Raw genomic sequence first — 21,637 nt, 5'->3', positions numbered from 1 at the left:
GGCAGCATCCCCCAGTTTCTCTAGAAGCCAATACAGAAGTGAGTTAAACTGCAGACTCCAGAAGGACCAGAATCTCATTGAGCCTCATATAAAATGCCCAAATTTACAGCAGAAAAAAAAAATCTTTACAGCCTGCTTTAAATTGTGCTTTTGGTCTCTAGGGCTAGGTTATATATAGCCAATTTTGCACTTCATGACAACTGAGGGGGGTGCATTTTTTATAACATTAATTTACATTAATACCGCGGCACAGCTATTAACTTCCCTTTGTATTATTTTGTCCAGTCCAGTTTCCTTTTAAAAAATCGAATAGTAGCCTATCTTAAATATTCTCCTCCTTCCTGTTTCTCTGCACTTAAAATCTAAAATACCTACATCTAAAACTTCTCTCTTCTATCCTAAACTTTGTAACTGGTTCATCATCATTACCCCTTTCTTTCTTAAACTTCCCATCTATGAAAACATGCTCACTGCACATTCCTGTTGGATGAATAGGCCTACCTATAGAGGTACCCTATTGTCGGTCACAATAGCCTACTCACAAAACATATTTTCCTTCAATAACACAATCCCCGGATCTCCGTTTCCCCTACACACACCTCCACTTCCTTCCGACCATAAAACCCCCCCAAAAACAGTGAAATGATTAGTTCTCACTCAGTTTAAGTCACTTTTGTATTGCGGGATGTTGCCGCTTGCAGTGCTGCTCAGAAACGCCACCGACGCCTCGTTAGTCAGTGGTCACGTGATTTCTCCGTTAATAACACAATTCCCGGGGCTTCATTTGGGACGCTCATCCTTATTCTCGACTTTGATACAAACTCAGACGCCTAGTTTGTCAGTGGTCACGTAATTTCTCCGTTAAAAACACAATCCTCGACTCGAGGCTTCATTTGGCACGCTCATCCTTAGGATAGCCTACTCTTGGCAGAACTCCGACGCCTCGGTTCAAAATGTCTCGTCACTTCTTAAACCCGATGTTTTGGCTTTTATTTGTGGCAGTGTCTTCATCCCCAGCTATGGAGGGTCTCAGTCGCGCTAACAGTCTCTTCGCTCTGGATCTCTATCGGGCTCTGAGCGCGAGTAACGCGGAGGGAAACATGTTCTTTTCCCCGCTGAGCGTCAGCGCCGCGCTCGCTATGGTCTACTTGGGAGCCCGAGGAGACACAGCCAAAGAAATGGAGAAGGTATGAGGAATACTATTTCAAGGCATTTTAAATACATTAGCCTACTTGACAAACTTCAGAAGTCAATCAAGTCTTACTTTTATACAGTTTTTTTCTTTATTTATGGAAGCATCACCCAGACGCATCTATTATTTTTGCAGAATATCGTGCATGGCGCGGCACTCAAGTTAAACCAAATTTTAAAAACGTTTCTTAAAAAAACAACAACAAGAAAACCTTTCTATAGATCTAATTAGCGTTTTAACCTCAAAAACGCGCCCTGTATGAATGGCCCTAAACTGATTAAAAGATAAACAGAGCCTTCTCAGTGCTGTTATACAGTCAGTTTGCCTCGTAAATTGAGTTTACAGCATCAGCAGCTAGCCAAAGAGGGCAAGATATCAACTGAAATATGCATTTGCATTTTAAACACTTATTGGATGCAATAAATGCACGTTTAAATGAGCGAGTTTTTTTAAAGCTAATTTCAACTTTACATAGGCCTAAATCAAATCATATTTACAAGATACATATTCACGAATACAACTCCATGTAGCCTAATTAGCGTACCTTAATAGCACACAATTATTCCTGGCCGTTTTCGTTCGTGTGAATGCAGCTTTTCGGGAAGCTTTTTTTTTTTCATGGTGATTTTTATTGTAAAGATTTTATGCAATGTTTTTTTTTATTCAGATAAATTATAGAATGCAGAAAAACTAGCATTAATATATATTTAATATATTTTAATTAATTGCAATTATTTATAGGCTAATAGCTACTTTTAAAGTTTTTTTTTTTAGCCTACTCTCCAAATTAATGTAGCTAGTCTACAACTTAGTATATTTTGATATTCGGCGCCAGAGCAGATCCAGTGGACGGGCATTGGGTCATCGGCGGGGGAATACTGCCGTTTGAGAAATATTTATAGGCTATTATTAACGAATTTCGTTTATTCTTCTTGTTGTTCATTTCATGCCCCTATGTATGCACACCGTTTACTCAAAACATTTTTATGTGAATGCTGTTTTAGACTTGAATATTATGACAAGCTTTATTTACAAAATAAATAATAGGTTCGCAATTAAATGTTACATTGCAATCGGGAGATATGGATTAAATCAATGACGTGAGGCTAATTTAAGTGTTTTCATCCAAATAATACAATTGTCATGATGTCTGTTTGCTTTTTAATTAGCCTTTATTATCCAAAGGTAGGCTACATCAGCTGGCAAACCATTTAAAGGGAATGATTGTGGAGTTTGGTCAAACTATGGCAGCGAGTAGTTGTGCTAAATCAATTACAGCGCTGTCCGCCGAGTCATTTCTTTGGTCACATTTTAACCTTTTATTCATCAAATATATTAATCAGCAGAACTGTTTCCAACACTCATAATGAATCCTCATCTGAGAATGATTTCTGAAGGATCGTGATCACTGAAGACTGGAGGAATGATCCTGAACATTCAGCTTTGATCACAGAAATAAATGATTATTTAAAGTATAATAAATTGAAAACCAAATATTTTAAATTTGTAATAATATATCACAATATTTATTTATTTTCTGTATTTTTGATCAAATATATGCAGGCTTGATGAGCAGAAGAAACTTCTTTCAAAAACATTACAAATAGTAATGTGTCCAAACTTTTGGCCTGTACTGTATATATATATATTGAATATATATTTTCATCCGTAAAAACTCTAGTTAGAGCCCATCGTGTTGGGCTATACCATGCCTGAAGCTGCAATTCAAAATTAATGTCTTCAGCAATGGCAGCAAATTCAGCAGCTTTAAGATCTTGTTGGTCCGACTTTGTCAAGACAAACCCGATGGAGCGCACCGAAATACAGCTGCTGTCGCTCTCCTCTTTCTTTCTTTCTTTCTTTCTTTCTTTCTTTCTTTCTTTCTTTCTTTCTTTCTTTCTTTCTTTCTTCTCCGCTATTGTGTTGATTATGTTTCCCGTGTTGCGCCTTTATTATGTTGGTCATCTATATTATGATAAAATTAAGTTATAGCCAATGATAGACAATCAACTTTGCAGTAGAATTGAAAGCTATTAAATTCAACATTTATTAGGTTTTAAAAAATAACTTTTAATTAACAATTAAGTAACAATCCTCACATAAACCCATTCTAATAAATGCCATATGAAAAGTTATCAAACACATTTCTTAATGACATAAACTATAAATTCAGTTTTATTTAACAAAGTTCTGGAGGAGCACGTTCAGGTGTAAATCAACCATTCAGCAAAAGAGGAAACAAGTATATATTACACATATAATATCCGTCTCTCAGCTCTGTCCCACGACAAGTTTCACAGCATCCCTCCACCACCCCATCGCCTCACTCTTGGCTGTTTCTATCCCAGTCAAGGAAGGGGAGGACTCTGGGTTTGGGCCAAATTCTGACCTCACAGCACTCTAAAAACTAATTCAGAGGACCTTTAGTCATTACTTAAATATATATATTGTTGTGAAATAAAAAATCAAGTTCTGAGAAACTATTAGACTTTTTAATTGTAATTGTTATTTTATTGAGTTGGGATGACACACAAATTATGCCTATTGATGAAATATACTATCATGACTTGTCAGAGTTTAACATTTTCAGTTAATCAAGAAACAATTTAATTTTAAGTTCTGTTAATGTAAAAAACAATTTGATGACGTGCAAACAGCTAGCCCACAGTTTCCGCGCGCAAGGCCATGCAACGAGACGAGTGAAGCATGTGGTGAATGGTAAGTAGTTTTATGCTTAATTACACATATTCGCATTCGCTCAGGATTCAGTTGGTGACAGCCTTCAGTGGTCGGCAACTGGCGGCCCGCGGGCCAAAAGTGGCCCGCCAGCGATAATATCTGGCCCGCGGCGCGCCCGCATCTGCCGAATCTGGCAGATTGTTTTGATAGCGGCTGGTTCTGAAATATATCTGTCAGTGTAACGAAGGCGAGTTAATGAGAACTGTGCAGGTAAACTCCCGTTATTTCAAGAGTCGATCACTTCGTCTAGTGGCCAGTGGAAAGTTACACAGCATTTAGTCTCATCGTTAGAGCGTCAGACTTCCGTGTAGAAAAGACCCGAGTTCGAGCCCCGCTCAGAGCGGGCAGTGCGAATTTATATCAACATTCAATCAATTTGGTCTTTAGTGATTTTGCCTTTAAAAAAAATACAGCAACGTTTCAGCAGTAATGTTTTATTTTAGGATAAATTCAGAGCTTTCAATTTGAAAAGTTCTGAAAGACATTCAAGAGTCTGTGGAATAGATCGCTAGACACGCCTCTAAAAGAGCCGTCATGAAATGTCTGGTATGATGACAAAACGAACAGTGAAATATTGAAACGTTTGATTATATCGCGGGGCGTCAGCACCAACACGTGAACAATAACAACTCAAATTCAGCTTCCTTTTTATCAAAAAATATTGACAAGAACCAGCAAAAAGGTGCCATGCTTCAACTTCGTTGCAGATTAGACATACACCAGCTTTGCATTCACAAAACCAGGTAGGATGCATGCACAGATGTCTTCCCATTCTTATTGTATGCCCTGTTTTTGCTGTTAACTTTCCTCTTTAGACTCAATTGATAGTGCTATCTTAAATGTTAACATCACTCTGTACTTGGAGAGTTTAGCCTGCCTCCAAAACGCAAACGATTGCAAAAAAAAAATGCAGTTTACTACGTGAGGACGCCAAGGAATAATTCTGAGCTAAAAGTATGCTACATGACGTCAAATAAGTATTACAATAGGTTCCATGTGTAACAATCAAATTAAAATACATTTATAATTCACAATATGGAAAGTGGAAATAATAAAACATAGTTCGTTAAGAGCAATCAAACATGCCAATAATGGGCTTATTCAAATCCTCTTTTATGTTTTGACTTATTTTTATTTATTTATTTATTTATTAAATTATCCCTTGACTATATTCTGGCCCGCCATCTAGTGGCAATTTTTTTTTGGCCCGTGGCCAAATATACTTGTAACCAAATACTGAAATCTGTAAGTCCTTACTCTGAAATCTGCGCAGTGTTGATAGTAACGTTATAACTAGTCTGTGTACCGAGGAGGTAAAGTTAGCTAACGTTATAGCTGTAGCCTGTCACTAATTGAGCTAACTTAGCTACACTATTTGTTCAGATACTTGCTCAAAACCAGTCGGAATTATGTAGGGCCCTATGAATTACGTTTTATTTTTTCCTAAATTTCGTTTTATTTATTTCTCCAAATTTCTTTTTTTTTAACCTTCTGCTCGTATTTTACCACAAAAAAAGTGTGTTTTACAGCCTGCTCTCGTCTGTTAAGAATTTATTTTGGAGAACCATATTTCATAAGGTTTAATATTCACGTTAAGACCGTGAATGTGATAATTAGTTAAACACATGGGTTACAGTGGGGCTGGGCGATAAAACGACATGTCTCGAGATAGACATGTAATCAATAGGCTATTAATAAAAATGCGTTCGATAAAACGTTCGATATATATTTTTTATTTATTACATATACGTTATATTTTTCTGCGTCAGAACAAACGGGAGGCTGAGTGTGGCTAAAGATTTTTTCTCACGGTCATGACAGAAGAGCAAAAACATGGTAAGCCTGAATATCATTAGGAAATTTTTTTTTTATCATTAATGGTGTCTGTTTATATTTAAAAAATTGCCTCCTGGAAAACACAGGAAAAATTATTTTCTATAGGACAGGGCTCAACTTAATTATTAAGCTCATGTTACTTATAAATGTGTTTTATTGTGGCCAAAAAACATTTTCACCTAACTTAAAACATTATGTTGGATCAACTTAATTACTTGCATTCATGTAGAAAATTATTAAGTTCATGTTACTTAAAAATGCATTTTTATTGTGGCCTAAACTTCTTCACCTAACTTAAAACATTATGTTGGATCAACTTAATTACTTGCATTCATGTAGAAAATTATTAAGTTCATGTTACTTAAAAATGTGTTTTATTGTTGCATAAAAGGTAATTCACCATACTCAAAATATCGTTTAGAATTAATGTAATTCTGCCAGTAGTCTTAACATTAAAATTCTAGTGGAAAACGTTAACATATTTTTTTTTGTTGACCCAATGTTTTATTTTTTAGAGTGAGCCCTCCCCCAGACAGCACGTCGATTACGCATAAATTATTATATTTGATTTCATGTACAGATTTTTTTTTTTTTTACAGTGATGCACTCATGCTATTATCATACATCACAATCCCAAAATACACTGATCAGGCATAACATTATGAGGTGAAGTGAATAACACCGATGATCTCTTCATCACGGCTCCTGTTAGTGGGTGGGACTCTGGGGTTGGGCCAAATTCTGACCTCGCAGCCCTCCCTTTGACAGCACGTCAATTACGCATGCATTTTTAAAATTTGATTTCATGCACGTGTTACTCATCATTGTGTAATACAATTCAAAATATCAAACATTTTAAAGTACACTGTAAAAAAAAAAAAAGTTGAGTTAACTTAAAAAAATAAAGCAACCAGCTGCAAAGCATTTTTGAGTTTACTCAACTTCAGTGGTTGAAGTTATGTCAAATCATTTTTGAAAGTTCACTAAACTTATTTGATTAAGTTAATTATACTTTACTCAGTAAGTCCATCTAACTACCAGTCCAACTCAAAGAAACAAGTTAGCCCAACTTCAGAGGTCTTGAAGTTCAGTAAACTCAAAAATGCTTTGCAGCTGGTTGCTTTATTTTTTTAAGTTAACTCAACTTCGTACTTTTTGTAAGTTGGTTCAACTTTGAAACCAAAAAGTTGGTTCAACTTTTTCAACTTACCAGTCCAACTCAAAGAAACAAGTTAGCACACTTCAGAGGTCTTGGAGTTCAGTAAACTCAAAAATGCTTTGCAGCTGGTTGCTTTATTTTTTTAAGTTAACTCAACGTTGTACTTTTTGTAAGTTGGTTCAACTTTCTTCAAATATCTAACCCAGATACTTGTGTACCCACCACATTAAGAATCCAAATGCACCCAGAACAAACCACACTGAAATAACACAATACAAAATACATTGCCATCATTACAGAAAAAATTTATTGACAATTCTGCAAAACAGCATTTTCTGTCTCCAATAGGTACATTAGAAGGTGATGAACTTCTACTCCACTCTTCAATATTTATAAACAAAAAAAGATTATGCACTAAATTAGAGTACAAATTGAAATAAATAAATAAATGCTCAACCTTATGATTATCCATAAAGACTGCAGCAATTTTTTTAAGGACCAGACTCTTGCTGAGCACTGGGGGTCAAGAACATTAAACACTTTTGAAAAAAATATTTAGTAACAATTGCAGCAAAGGTATTGCACATTACCTGGTCCAATCTGCTCTTAGTACTACAGAGAGGCACCTTATATTTGGGTTTGAGTGGATGGTGGCATCATTTTCAAAGATGGTTAAGATCCTCATCTTCTCCCTTTATCCTGGCTCTATGTCCTGCAATAGAAATAAGCATAAAATTAGGGATTTTCCAGTGGACCACAGTGTGTTCAGTGTGTTCCTAAACATGCTCATGTAACTTTATTTGAAAAGTAAAGGTGGCCCTGATTATAAAGGGTTAGTTCCTCACAAAAATGAAAATTAGACCATGATTTAATCACCCTCAAGCCATCCTAGGTGTATATAACTTTCTTTGTGTCAGAGTTATATCAGAGTTATATATTAAAAAGCGCATTTTTACCTACCCATCCATCAGCTACTCTATCCATCATATAACTGCCCCACACACAAGCGCATGTTGACTTGCATACCGTTGGAAGCTAGATATTTTAGTCTATACAGTTTTAAGTATGGATATTTTTCTTACACAAACACGCTACTTCGCTTGAATGAATGATACACTTTTATGATGGATAGATGCACTTTTATGGACTTCAAAACAGAAACCACCATTCAATGCCATTATAAAGCTTTGAAGAGCCATGATATTTTTTATTTAACTCTGCGTATATGAAGAATGTCCTATACACCTAGAATGACTTCAGGGTGAACAAACCATGGGCTAATTTTCATTTTTAGTTGAACTAACCTTTTAAGCTTGTTCAAATTCAGCCATTGAACTATAACTGATAAACATAATATATTTCCCAAGCCCAAACACTGCCACACCTGAACCTGTGCTGTTAGAAGCCATTTCAGCATTGATGTAATTACAATGCTGATTCAACAACAACTTGTTGAATTTGTGCTCTCAGATGAAATCAAACTGATCACTGAGAAAGATTCAAATATGATTTTTCAATTTAGTATTTTTTACCATGACTTTGTACCCTGCTTTTGTCTCTTTACTCTGCCTTTTGGCTGACAGAGAGCAAATGATAAGTTCTGTACACCTAAAAGGACCTGATAAACAGGTGAACAGGTGAAGTATTTCAGGCATGAGTGTATATGCTGATGATGACACACATCATCTTACCAGGCAAGTCTTCAGGATGTTTCCAAACTTTTCTCTTATAAACAAAGGTCCCTCTGAAAGTTGTGGCCTTTCTTTGAGCAAGTACAATGGAGTGACTGAAAGACAGAAAAAACAAATATGGAACAAGTTATATCCAAGTTATATCCTAAGAGAGGCATGGGACTTAGCTTGACAGAGAGATGACACCATTCAACCTTTAATCAAACATATATCACATGCTAAACAATTACCTGATGTTCATGTTGGTCTAGTAAGAACTTCATCTCATCTCCATTCTCTGTACAACTAGATGTGTGTTCATCCAATGAAGGGAAAAGGTGCTCTCCTGTAATACTCAGCACAGACCCTGAAAAAAAAAACTTTGTTAAAACAGTAAAAATTAAGTGTACACTTCATTTAGATCTAAAAATAATAAACTCACCTGATCTTTCAAAAGGTCACATTTTTTGCACATCTGCCAGATTTTTGTCAGTGCATCACTGATGTTTGATGTTGGTGCTTTTTTTTTCTTTTCTAAACAGGACAAATACAAAAACAAACGCAAAAGCAGTTACAGTATGTTAATATATCATGTAGCATTACAGAAATGGAATAATAAAAAGATATTACAACCCAATGCATAGTCTTCACTGTATTAATTAAATATAAATGTATTTATAAAGATACAAAAGAGCATTAAGTGATGTTGTCTTGTTGTTTGAGTAACAATATATACACAAGACGGCAGGTACTTAGATTGCTTTCACTTTAAGAGCTAAAGCACATATCAAATACATCCTACTAAAACATCTTGGATTCACTAAATTATTTATGTTCAATTAAGACATAACCTACTGTGTTTAAGGTAATGCTACCCACTGTGAGCTTTTTGACAAAATTGGGTATATGTTTCACTATCAAATTGCAATAAACACAAAAGATTAGCACTTACATGCTGTCTTTAACATTTTTAACATCATGCACGTCCTTCTTATTCTTTTCTCGTTCAAGCATGTTTCCTCACACTTCTCTAAGTTGACAATAACGTTGAAGCTGTAACTTTTGGCGCGCGTTAATCAAAACAAAACGGTGTGCATGCGTCTTGCGGAAGAACATTGTAGTCGGAGCTACTTCTCTCTGTTTATGTCTATGAGGACGAGTCACGCCGAAAGTACTGTGCTACTCCGCATCGACGCCGACTGAGCTAAAATAGTCCCAAAATAAACATGTATTATAGGTGTAGCGTAATGATTCAAAATAAGACAAAAACACGGTTTAAAAAATGGATTCATAAAGTACTTGCTCATTGTATCTATTTCGTCAATTTTGAACATAAAAAAAGTTTATTACAAAGTGAAGCTTTAAATAGACGTTACTGTGCTACGTGTACAATCTCTAGCAAAATAGGCCTACATTTTATATAGTCTCCATTAAAAATATAGTCCATCCAGCCATACTCTAGCTGTATATGTTGATATATACCTTCAAATGTTAACAGATTGCTAACAGGATCAACGAACATAACAGATAACAAACAAGATAACTAATCACATGCTTTAGTATGAGTTTAGTCTTTTAACATTTAACAAACAAGGTGTGCCATATATGTAGCTTAAATTATTCATAAAGCTTAAAGAAAACTTACCTCAACCAGATGAAATCCAGTCCCTTCCAAAGCGTGGTTGAAGGAGGAAACCCCGTGCAAGATACAGCGCTGACATTCTGCGCATGCGCGATGACGGGAAGTTATGAATAAATTAAAACATTAAGTTTTCTCAACTTACTTGTTTGTGTTCAGTGGACGACATATTAGTAAACTTGCAGTGAAATCGTCCTTATAAGTAAACTCAACATTGTGGTCAAAAATTTGTCCACTCAACTTAAAATCTGAAACTGAGTCAACAATTTGCAAGTTGGATTTTTTACAGTGTACAATCAACTTAATTCATAAGTTATTTCAATTAAACTGGCTTAAAAATGCATTGAAACTTGCTTAACTTATTTTGATGAGTAAAAGTAATCATGTAAAAGCATATGTTGTCATGACTTGCTGATCGTATATTTTTTTTGACAGTCATACACTCATGCTATCACAATCCCAAAATACACAGATCATGCATAACATTATGACCGGTGAAGTGAATAACACTGATCTCTTCATCACGGCTCCTGTTAGTGTGTGGGATATATTCGGCTGCAAGTGAACATTTTGTCCTCAAAGTTGATGTGTTAGAAGCAGGAAAAACAGGCAAGCGTAAGAATTGGAGCGAGTTTGTATCAGCTTAGGTGTACTGGAAAAATACACAAGATCCAAAAGCGAGTTAGTAGCTTTATTGACTCAAGTCTCACAAAAAGCAAGATAAACAGGAAGTCTGACCCGCTGCTTGTGACAGGATTCCAGCCAGGAGGTGCAGGCATGCAGGACTGCAATGGGTATAATATAATTACGCAATGGGTAATCCAACGACGAGGATCCTCCAGGAAAGAAGACCAGATTAAGAACCTCAGGGAAGCGCGCGCGCGATAGTGGGTGAGTGTGGTGAATAAATAGGGGAGATAATCAGGTGCAGCTGGAGGTGATGAGAGGAGCAATCAGTAGCCACGCCTCCAACACACAAACACAGTGAGCGAATGAGTCACTGAACCCATGAACCGTGACAGTTTGAGATTGATGTAAAAGTCACATCAAATCCGCCTTGGTTGTTCACACTGCAGCCGACCCCTCGACTGCAGTGTGAACAACCATGCCTCGACGGGTCAGGGCTGTTTTGGCAGCAAAAGGGGGACCAACAAAATATTAGGTCATAATGTTATGCCTAATCAGTGCATATTAATGGTTTTAAAAATAGACTTAATTTTTTTTATGCATACATTTTTCTTTTGATTTTGTGAAGTGTAACATGTTCATGTTCTTGAGGGGTTTTGTGAGATTCACCTGTTGTCTTGCTCTGCAGGTTTTGTCCTTCAGTTCTGTCTCTGATGTTCACTCTCATTTTGAGTCCCTCACCTCATCGATCAACAGTCCATCGGCCTCCTACATCCTCAAACTGGCCAACCGCCTCTATGGAGAGAAAACTTACAGCTTCTTACCCGTGAGTCCATTCGGCCTGTAATAATGAGACATGTTGATGCTCTCTGTGTGCTGTGAGACGGTGGCTTTATTTTGTGCTGCAGGAGTATCTGGAGTCCACGCTGAAGCTGTACCACGCTGAGCTTCAGGCTGTGGACTTCATTGGAGCGGCTGAGGACTCACGAAAGCTCATTAACACATGGGTGGAGGAGCAGACGGAGAGTGAGAACAACACTTCATATAGACTTCTGTTTCAAATTAAACAATCATCTGTTGCGAGAAAACCTTTTTTAAAAGCCACAGATGTGAAGTCAGAAACACAAACTTGTGTTTTTCAGATAAAATCAAAGATCTTCTCAAGCCGGGAGTGGTGACTGTGATGACCAGTTTAGTTCTGGTTAATGCCATCTACTTAAGAGGGGACTGGAGGCACAAATTTCATGCAAGAAACACTAAAGAAATGCCATTTAAAATAAACCAGGTACAATCCACTTTTTATTTCAAGGGTGATGCTAACTGGAGATCACTTTTTAAAATCTTTTACAACTGATTGTGCTTACAGATTTACAGTTTAAATGTTTTCTTAGCTATAGTTTACACTATATCCGGAGGTTATCCGGAAAGTATTCACAGTGCTTCAATTTTTCCACATTTTATGTTACAGCCCTTTTCTACAATGGATTAAATAAATTGTTTCCCTCAAAACAATACCCTATTCTACATTTATGCATTTAGCAGACGCGTTTAGCCAAAGTGATTTTCAAATGAGGAGTACAGAAAGCGTTCTGCCATAAAGAGGCGAAGAAACGCAAAAAAAGTGCTTTTAAATACAGAGATTTGGATATTACTCAGAGTAGCAAAAAACCGAAAAGGGGTGGAAAAGTGCTGAGCTTGTGGTGGATCCATAAGCAAAAGTCAGAGCTTTGAATTTGATGCGGGCAGCGAGTGGTAGCTAATGCAGAGATGTAGAAAGGTGTGACATGAGCCCTTTTGGGTTCATTGAAGAAGACGTGTCGCAGCGTTCTGGATCATTTGCAGCGGTTTGATTGCACAAGATGGAAGTCCAGCCAGTAGCGCATTGCAATAGTCAAGTCTAGAAATGACCAGGGCTTGGACAAGAAGCTGTGTTGCATGCTTCGTAAGGTCTGATTTTCCTGATGTTGTGCAACGCAAGCCTGCATTACCGAGCTGTCTTTGAAATGTGTTCTGTGAAGGACAGCTGGTCATCAAAGATTACTCCAAGATTTCTGGCCGATCCTGTAAGGGTAATCAAAGATGAACCTAGCTGGATGGTGAAGTCGTATTGTAGGCTCGGATTAGAAGGAAAGACGAGCAGCTCAGTCTTTGCTAAATTGAGCTGCAGGTGATGTATTTTCATCCCTGCCAAGACATCTGTGTTACATCCCAAAGTAGCTAAAAGTGGCTAAAAACCCAGCTTGAGAAAGAGAAAGGGGGAAAAAAACAGCCATATTCCTCCAAACATGTAACAATCCGCCAGGCAGCTTGAGATTTGAGCATGTACTATGGGATCATCTGGTTGAAATAAGAGCTGTGTGTCTTCAGCAGCATAATGATATGAGAGGCCATGTGCCTGAATGATGGGTCCCAATGATGTAGTGTAAATGGAGAAGAGGAGAGGTCCAAGCACTGAGCCCTGAGGAACCCCCGTGGACAGCTGATGTGACAGCTGATGTGGATACCTCTTCTCTCCAGGGAAACCTTGAAAGACCTGCCTGTGAAATAGTACTCAACCCAGTGGAGTGGAGTCCCTGTGATGCCCATTGATGAGAGGGACAGAAGAATTTGATGATTTACAGTGTCAAAGGCAGCAGATCAGATCAAGAAGGATGAGGACTGATGATTTGGATGCAGCTTTTGCCATCCGCCGGGCTTCAGGAACTGACAATAATGGCGTCTCAGTTGAGTGGCCCTTTTTGAAACCTGACTGGTTTACGTCCAGTTGATTAGACTGTGAGAGGAAAGATGAGACCTGGTTGAAAACAACTCGTAAAAGTGTTTTCACTATGAATGGTAGGAGAGAAACAGGTCTGTAGTTCTCTAAAGTGATGTGTCTAATGTGGGGTTTTTAAGCAATGGGGTTACTTGAGCCTGCTTGAATGTGGTAGGGGACAACCTCATAATGACAACGTGAAATAAATTTGTTTGAAATATTTGCACATTTCTAAAAAATAAAGAAAAACATGTGAAAAGTATTTACAGCCTTTACTCTATTTTGTTGAAGCACCTTTGGCACCAATTACAGCCTCAAGTCTTGAGTATGATGCTACAAGCTCGGCGCACCTATTTTTGGGCAGTTTGTCCCATTCTTCTTCACAGGACGTCTCAAGCTCCATCAGGTTGGATGGAGAGCTTCAGTGCACAGCCACTTTCAGATCTCTCCAGAGATGTTCAATCGGGTTCAGGTCTGAGCTCTGGCTGGGCCACTCGAGGACATTCACAGAGTTGTCCCGTAGCCTCTTTGTTATCTTGGCTGTGTGCTTTGGGTAGTTGTCCTGTTAGAAGATGAACCTTCGCCCCAGTCTGAGGTCCAGAGCGCTCTGGAGCAGCTTTTCATCAAGTAGGTCTCTGGATAAGCTGCCTCTCAGTTCCTGCCTCTGAGAAACATCCCCACAGCATGATTTCTGAGAGTCCTTCATGTGCCGTCTGGCCACTCTCCCACACAGGCCTGATTGTGGAGGGCTGCGGAGATGGTTGTTCTTCTGGAAGGTTCTCCTCTCTCTCCTGAGAAATGCTGGAGCTCTGTCGGAGTTACCTTTGGGTTTTTTGTGACCCTCCTCTCCTGATCGTTCAGTTTAGCCGGGTGGACAACTCTAGGAAGTCCTGGTGGTTCCAAATTTCTTTCATTTACAGATGATGGAGGCCACTGTGTTCATTGTGCCCTTCCCCAGATCTGTGCCTCGATACAATCCTGTCTCTGAGGTCTACAGACAATTCCTTGGACTTCATGTCTTGGTTTGTGCTCTGACATGCACTGTTAACTGTGGGACCTTATATAGACAGGTGTGTGCCTTTTGTATTTGAACCAAGAATTGATTTGCGTCAAAACTTCATGTCAAACACCATTGCTACTGTAAACAGTCCAGTGTCTTCTGTAATTTTGTCTGGTCCAATCAGAAGTTAGTGAGCGGAGTTAGTGTAAACAAGGAGAGTTATTTGCACATGATGTAAATAGATACTCTGTAAAAGTTAATTTTTTATATGCTGTGTATTTCTTCATCTGATAACATTTGTCTTCCATCAGAATGAGAGCCGGCCTGTGAAAATGATGTACCAGGAGCAAATATTTCCCATCAGGAGCATCCCAGAGCATGATGTGCAGGTGCTGGAGTTGCCGTATGAAAATGAGGAGCTCAGCATGTTGATCCTTCTTCCAAAAGAAACTCAGGACGGCTCTGATCCTCTTCTGAAGGTCAGCAAAAGTCCCATAATCAGATAGTTTGTTGCTGTGTATGTTATTTTTCAGCATGTGTGTGTGTTTGACAGCTGGAGTGTGAGTTGACCCTTGACAAGCTGCTTGACTGGACCGATAGAGATGACATGACCACACGGATGGATGTCAAAGTCTATTTGCCAAAGTTCAAGGTGGAGTTTGAGAGCTCCCTATCAGCAACACTGCACAGGATGGGTATGAGCTCTGTGTTCGAGGAATTAAAGGCTAATCTGACTGGCATGAGCAGTCAGGACGGCCTCTTCATTTCAGAGATGATTCACAAGGCCTTTGTGAACGTGAATGAGGAAGGCACTGAGGCGACAGCAGCAACTGCAGTCCTTTTGGTGACCAACAGCTGGATTCCAGAATTCCAGATTTTCAGGGCTGATCACCCCTTCATTTTCTTTATCAGACACAACCCCACTAACAGCATCCTCTTTCTTGGCAGATTCAGAGGCCCAGTCTAGAAACGTGATGTTTTTTTTTTTCTGAATGTCTTCACAAATGAGATTATTCCAGATAATTTATAGAAAGAATAATAATATTGAACCTCCTTTTAAAGCCACAATATGTAATCTTTCGTCGCTTATTCAAAACAAAGACGCAGCTTGATGACGCCTGGATTTGCTGAGCTTTTAGTCAGATGAGTGCTTCTTCCACTTGAAACACAACGCTATCATGTTAGACCCATCTGAGTGTGCTGATTTGTTATAATGCTACTCTGTGAGTTCGCTTGATGGCTACTACGAGACAGAGATGGGCACTTGTGATAGTGACTCGGATTTTAGTCAGATGTTCTGAGACCTGGAAAACGCAGGGGTGGATCGGCAACCGCCACCCTAAGAAAGACCATTGCCACCCCAGCAGTGTATTCCAAATTACCAATATATAAAATATAAATGGTTTCCCCTTCCGATTTACATCAGCAGCGCTTCAATTTGATGAAATGAATAATAGCAAGAAAACACATCTTTCTGCGTAGTTTTCTAAACAAAATGACTCTTATGAACTGCTTAGTGATCAGCAACGCAACTAGCGATCACAAATAAATGACTTTATTGCCTGTTTTACACATACTCTGTTTGCAGTGCGTATATTTTTTCCCCCGTCCCTATGTTACCGGATTACAGCCTTTACGCTGCACATGGATGCGGTCATTTTGTTTTTCCAAGTATTTGTACTTTATCAGTGTTCTTCTTCTGAAAACTTTTACTTCACAACATTATAAAACATAATATTGTACTTTTTACAGCAATACATTTCATATTGGATATCATTTAATACTTAATTACATTAAAAAATGTAGTACTGTATACTTTTACTTAAGTAAAAGTAATTCAACGTTTTACTTGAGTAAGTTTTACAAGTAAAAAGTACCAAATTTTTAATGTAATGAAGTATTAAAGATAAGAAAACAACAACTTTTATTTATGAAATGTAGTGCAGTAAAAAGTATAACATTATATATTATGCTTTGGAATGCAGTGAAGTAAAAGTTTTCTAAAGAAAGACACAAAGTATACTTAAAAAATTACTTGAGTAGAAAGTAAAAATACTCCACTACTGTCCGCCTCTGCTGCTGGACGCGCTGAATTAAAGTGACAGAGCATTGTTTGCATTAAAATAAACATGTTTTGAAGTGAAAATAGTTATTTCACCACAGATGCATATCATTTTAAGTCTAATCCGTTTCAAAGTCAACACATTTTTGCTTTGGATAAAGCAAGGAAAATTACATTTAGGTAAATAGGGAGACATAATGGAGAGCACTCGTCCTTTCTTGAAGGTGAAGAAACCTTCAAGAAAAAGATTTCTTGTAAAAAGATTCAAAATGAAAGAAATTAAAGACTAGATTTTTTTTCTGTTGTAAGTTTTGATGTAAAATGTTTTTCCACTTGCGTGAGCAATGTAATATAAAGTGATTAATTGAATAAAACATTGTAAATGTAAATGTAGGCCTAGTGCGATTAAACGTGCCATCTATGCAAGGGTGTATTGTAATGCTGACAAGCCATCATGTTCAGTAAAAACCTTTGGATTTGTAATAAAAATAATGAATAAATGTTGTGTCTGTGGTATACAATCGCGGATCAGTTACGTAGGCCCTGCAGACGAGTAGGCTGTGTGTGAAACAGGCTTAATGTTTTACTAACTATTTAAAAACTTTAACTTTAAAACTATTTACTGTAGTGTACATTTAGAAAGCTATAACTTTGTACTTATTGTTATGTCTTGCGGGATACTATGAAACGAAAGGCTGACATGACATCCATAGTTGTTTTTTTAAACCAAAACGCAAAGAAAAATCAGAGTCAGATAATGTGGGAGTGGAAAGTGCAGATAAGAGAAAAAGGTATACATACAAATGAAGTTGTGGAAGGCAGCAGAGGAGAAGATGGAGTGGTGGAAGAAAGAAATAGAAATGGATGATAAACAGCTAGATAGAGTTGATGATACAGAAAAAAATATAGCATGAAGAGATGGAAGAGAGACGGCTAAGGGAGGAAGAGAGCTCAGACAGTGAAAGAGAAGAGAGAGCTTGACACCAGCACCCAAAGGTGGGGCGCAGAGCTGAAGCGGTTAAAGGACCATATGTCAGTAATGTTTACCTTGTAAACCAATCCGTTAAACCAATACAATCTTAAACCTGTATTTTTGTTTCTTTTCTTTTGAAAATATTAGCCTAGTTGGTGATTGAACGCACCACATCTTAAACTAAATGCACTACTTGTGGTTTATATGTATCTGCTATCTGTTGGTGATTAAATAAACCAGTACTTGATGCACTGAGGCTTATATTCATATATAATCTGTATTGTTTGTCATGCTTTGTAAATTATTATTGATATGAACTTGTACTCACTTTAAGTTTCCAGTCCAGCTATCCGGTTCAGGCTAAATCTATCACACAACAGTCTTTATAGGCCATTAAAAATGTGTGCCCTGTGTATATACACTGAATATGTACCCTACATTATTACTTCAATCCACAAGAACCACGCATAGATGCTTACTTAAGTGTTGCCACCCCTCGGTCCCCAATGTCATTTCTAGCGAGAAATTACGGTAACACTTTACAATTCGGGTGCACTAATATGCATTAATTCATGCTTAATGCACAGATAATCAGGAGTTAATGTAATACTAATGAAGAACTAACCCATTTATTAATGATTACTGCATCAGCAACTAATGAAGATTCAAAATGATAATAGGCTAGATAAAGTAATCATTAAGCTGTTATTAGTTAAATATGTCAATTTATTAATTCCTTAATAACATTATATTAACTAATAATTTAAATTAACATGTTAATTACCACAAGGGGTCAAAGCCATGCATTTCAACTTCCAGTTGTCTGCTTTAATTAATCATTAGCTAATGATTTATAAAGGTATTATGTTATGACTTTAGTTGTGCACGAAAAAAGAAAGTTGAGAAAACGAAATCATGTCAAGCAACCATGCATGTAAATAAAGAACCGATCAAATGCATATAAATGTAAACAACTTAAAAGTAGGCCTATGCCCCTCCATCAAAATCACTTATTCATTTTTATTTTATAAATAGGCATACAACACTTTAGTGTTTTGTAATGTTAACGTCATCTTAAAACACTTTAGCAGTTAATTTAGCATAATAGCCTTTTATTAATACGATATTAGAGTAGCACTTTAAAAAAAAAATTAAACTCTGGCACTTTTTTATTTTACTTTTTATTGTGTGCATCATTTAAGTTAACATTTATTCAACAGTTATGTGTATATTGTCATTAAACATTTATTTCTATGTTGTTGCGTCTGTAACGGGTAGCCACACACACACACACGCACGCACACACACACACACGCACGCACACACACGACAGTCCTATCTGTGCTTCTGTTCTTAAAGATACTTATTTGGGAACTAATTGTTGGCGATATATGGCAGAATGTCAAAAGAGTCGAATTTTAGCCTAATAATAACGTCGTCTTTTTTATTTGTAGACTATAAAAGCAATCTTGATGATATGTTGCTAATATTATTATAGATAAATAGAAAATATATATTTTTGAGAATTATACGGTTTCAGAAATGTGCTTTTATTGTAATATTTGTTGACTGAGTTTGATGAGTGGTCTGCTTAATAATTAACGTATGCCCACCCGCAGTTCTCCAGTTTATGCACCAGCTGCAAATGCTAAACATAATAGACAGCACAAATATTTGTATGGATAATCATGAATAAAAAAATAAAAAAAAGCTTGCTCTTTGTATTTGTATTGCATGCTCAGTTTAAATCTAAATAACCGGCCTCGCTGATAAACGATCGAGTTCGACTGTAACGTCACAGGTCGCCTTAGAACGTTCGGCGAGTATAATGCTGAGCGCAACGGCCTTTGCTTTTTGTAGCGAGTCGGCGAGTGTGTGAGTATGCTATGCTTTTTAAACTGGTTTTAATTTACCTCAGAGAACAATCTGCTTAAACTTGGATGTAATTGTCTTGATTTACAGTACATTTAGATGAATAAATGCTACACAGTGGCGGTTTGTGTGAAATTGGGAGGCTGATATGCAAACCAATAATGATTAAACCAGTTTTCTGTAAATGTTGATAATTTATATTTCATTGACCAACTGATATACTGTATGTATACTGTATGTTTACTCAACTCATCGCTTCCTTTTCTCTTTCTTTCATAGTTTTTCACAGTTATAGAAAGTATTTTTCATGTCTAGATCATTTTTCTCCAACATCACGAACATGTCAACTATGCCCACAATTTTTGAGACAGAGGAGACATCTGAATACTCGGATGAGCTCACGGCGGCCCTTGCTGCAGGGCGTTGGTGGGCAATTATGGAGATTTCAGATCCCATCCCTGAGTATCCTGTGGAGAATGGGGACCTCATTTCAGGCAAGTGTTGGGGAACACGGGGAGCACCTGTGCCCGCCAGGTCCACACGGGGAGCACCTGTGCCCGCCAGGTCCACGCAGGGAGCACCTGTGCCCGCCAGGTCCACGCGGGGAGCACCTGTTGCCGCCAGGTCCACGCAGGGAGCACCTGTTGCCGCCAGGTCCACGCAGGGAGCACCTGTGCCCGCCAGGTCCACGCAGGGAGCACCTGTGCCCGCCAGGTCCACGCAGGGAGCACCTGTGCCCGCCAGGTCCACGCAGGGAGCACCTGTGCCCGCCAGGTCCACGCAGGGAGCACCTGTGCCCGCCAGGTCCACGCAGGGAGCACCTGTGCCCGCCAGGTCCACGCAGGGAGCACCTGTGCCCGCCAGGTCCACGCAGGGAGCACCTGTGCCCGCCAGGTCCACTCAGGGAGCACCTGTGCCCGCCAGGTCCACACAGGGAGCACCTGTGCCCGCCAGTTCTGAGAAGGAGGGCCTCGCCTCATCGCCGGCCTTCACTGGTGCATCTGAGAAGGTCCAGTACTCAGGTTTCAGTTCCACAGATCAGAGGAGAAAGTGGACTTTGAAAAAGCCACAGGGAGCACCTGTGCCTGCTGGGTCCTGCCAGGAGCCACATGTGCCCATGAGGTCCCAACAAAGAGGGAAACTCAGGATCCCCGAGTACCTAATTAAGCATTTGAAAGAGGCCTCTTTAGAAACTGCCAAGCCTGCCAAGTCTCTGCAGAGGGCACCTGTCTCAAAGGTGCTTGCATGCTCCCCACATAGAGCACCCATTCCAGAACAGATTGTAGAGTGCAGGCCAAAACCAAAGATCCCTGAAGCATTGACATCTGAGCTGAAGGAAGCACCTGTGCCCACCAGGTCCAACCAGGGAGCACCTGTGCCAGGCAGATTCAAACAGGAGGGCCTCACCTCATCCCTGGGTGATGCATCCGAGAAGGTCCCGAACTCAGGCTTCTCAGATGACACACTAAAGACCACAGAGCAGCAGAGAAAGTCAAAACCAAAAAAGCCACAGGGAGCACCTGTTCCCATCGGGTCCCAGCAAAGTGGACAACTCGGGATCTCTGAGCATATAACTGAGAATCTAAAAAAGACCTCTTCTAAAACGCCTATGCCCAACAAGCCTCTGAGGGCACCTTTGGCTCCCATGCCAGGCAAGTTTTTGGACAGACCTAAACAGGAGCTGCTGCAACAGAAGCCTCTAGCCCCTTCCCTGAAGCTAGACCCTGTCTGTTGTGCATCGGTTATTAACACGAGCTCCGAGTGGATACACGTCACAAACCCTGAGCTGCGGAGCAAAGAGCTGCTTAGGCAGCGTTTACGCAACGCCCCAGTACTTGTGCCTGTCTCAAGCCTCAGAATCCCGAGGCAGCTGAGGGAGAAGTGGAGGGTAATGTTGGAGCAGGATCAAAAGCAAGAGAATATCCAAAATGAAGTGTCTGTTCCTGCCCAGACCCCACTTGTTTCACCGTGTTCCCCACAGCAACTACCGAGGTCTCTCCAGGGAGCGCCCATTTGGGACACAGGAGCTCATGTAAGTTCCTTCTGTCTCTTGTATTTACTTAGTTGAAGTTACTTTTTTAAATCAATCTTAAAATATGCTACTGTGTTTACT

At 38.8% G+C, this 21,637-nt stretch overlaps 1 protein-coding gene and 1 long non-coding RNA gene across 2 annotated transcripts; one reads left to right on the top strand and one right to left on the bottom strand.

Annotated features, from left to right (window-relative positions):
- Nucleotides 1-85: 85 nt before the first annotated feature.
- On the top strand, nucleotides 86-17,926 carry LOC137040944 (leukocyte elastase inhibitor-like). The gene is made up of 6 exons (XM_067416785.1): nucleotides 86-1,187; nucleotides 11,551-11,688; nucleotides 11,771-11,888; nucleotides 12,005-12,147; nucleotides 14,929-15,096; nucleotides 15,171-17,926. Exons 1-6 carry the CDS (start codon nucleotides 954-956, stop codon nucleotides 15,582-15,584), a joined length of 1,215 nt encoding a protein of 404 aa, XP_067272886.1. The 5' UTR covers nucleotides 86-953; the 3' UTR covers nucleotides 15,585-17,926.
- Nucleotides 7,270-9,250, bottom strand: LOC137040949 (uncharacterized). Its single transcript, XR_010898012.1, has 4 exons — nucleotides 9,039-9,250; nucleotides 8,848-8,963; nucleotides 8,618-8,712; nucleotides 7,270-7,638 (listed from the first exon to the last, which is right to left on the bottom strand). It is a non-coding gene; the product is annotated as an uncharacterized lncRNA (long non-coding RNA).
- Nucleotides 17,927-21,637: the final 3,711 nt, after the last annotated feature.

This window comes from Pseudorasbora parva, chromosome 15 (genome assembly GCF_024679245.1).
Source record: "Pseudorasbora parva isolate DD20220531a chromosome 15, ASM2467924v1, whole genome shotgun sequence".
Lineage (NCBI taxonomy): Eukaryota > Metazoa > Chordata > Actinopteri > Cypriniformes > Gobionidae > Pseudorasbora > Pseudorasbora parva.
This window is presented reverse-complemented; position numbering and strand designations above follow the sequence as displayed.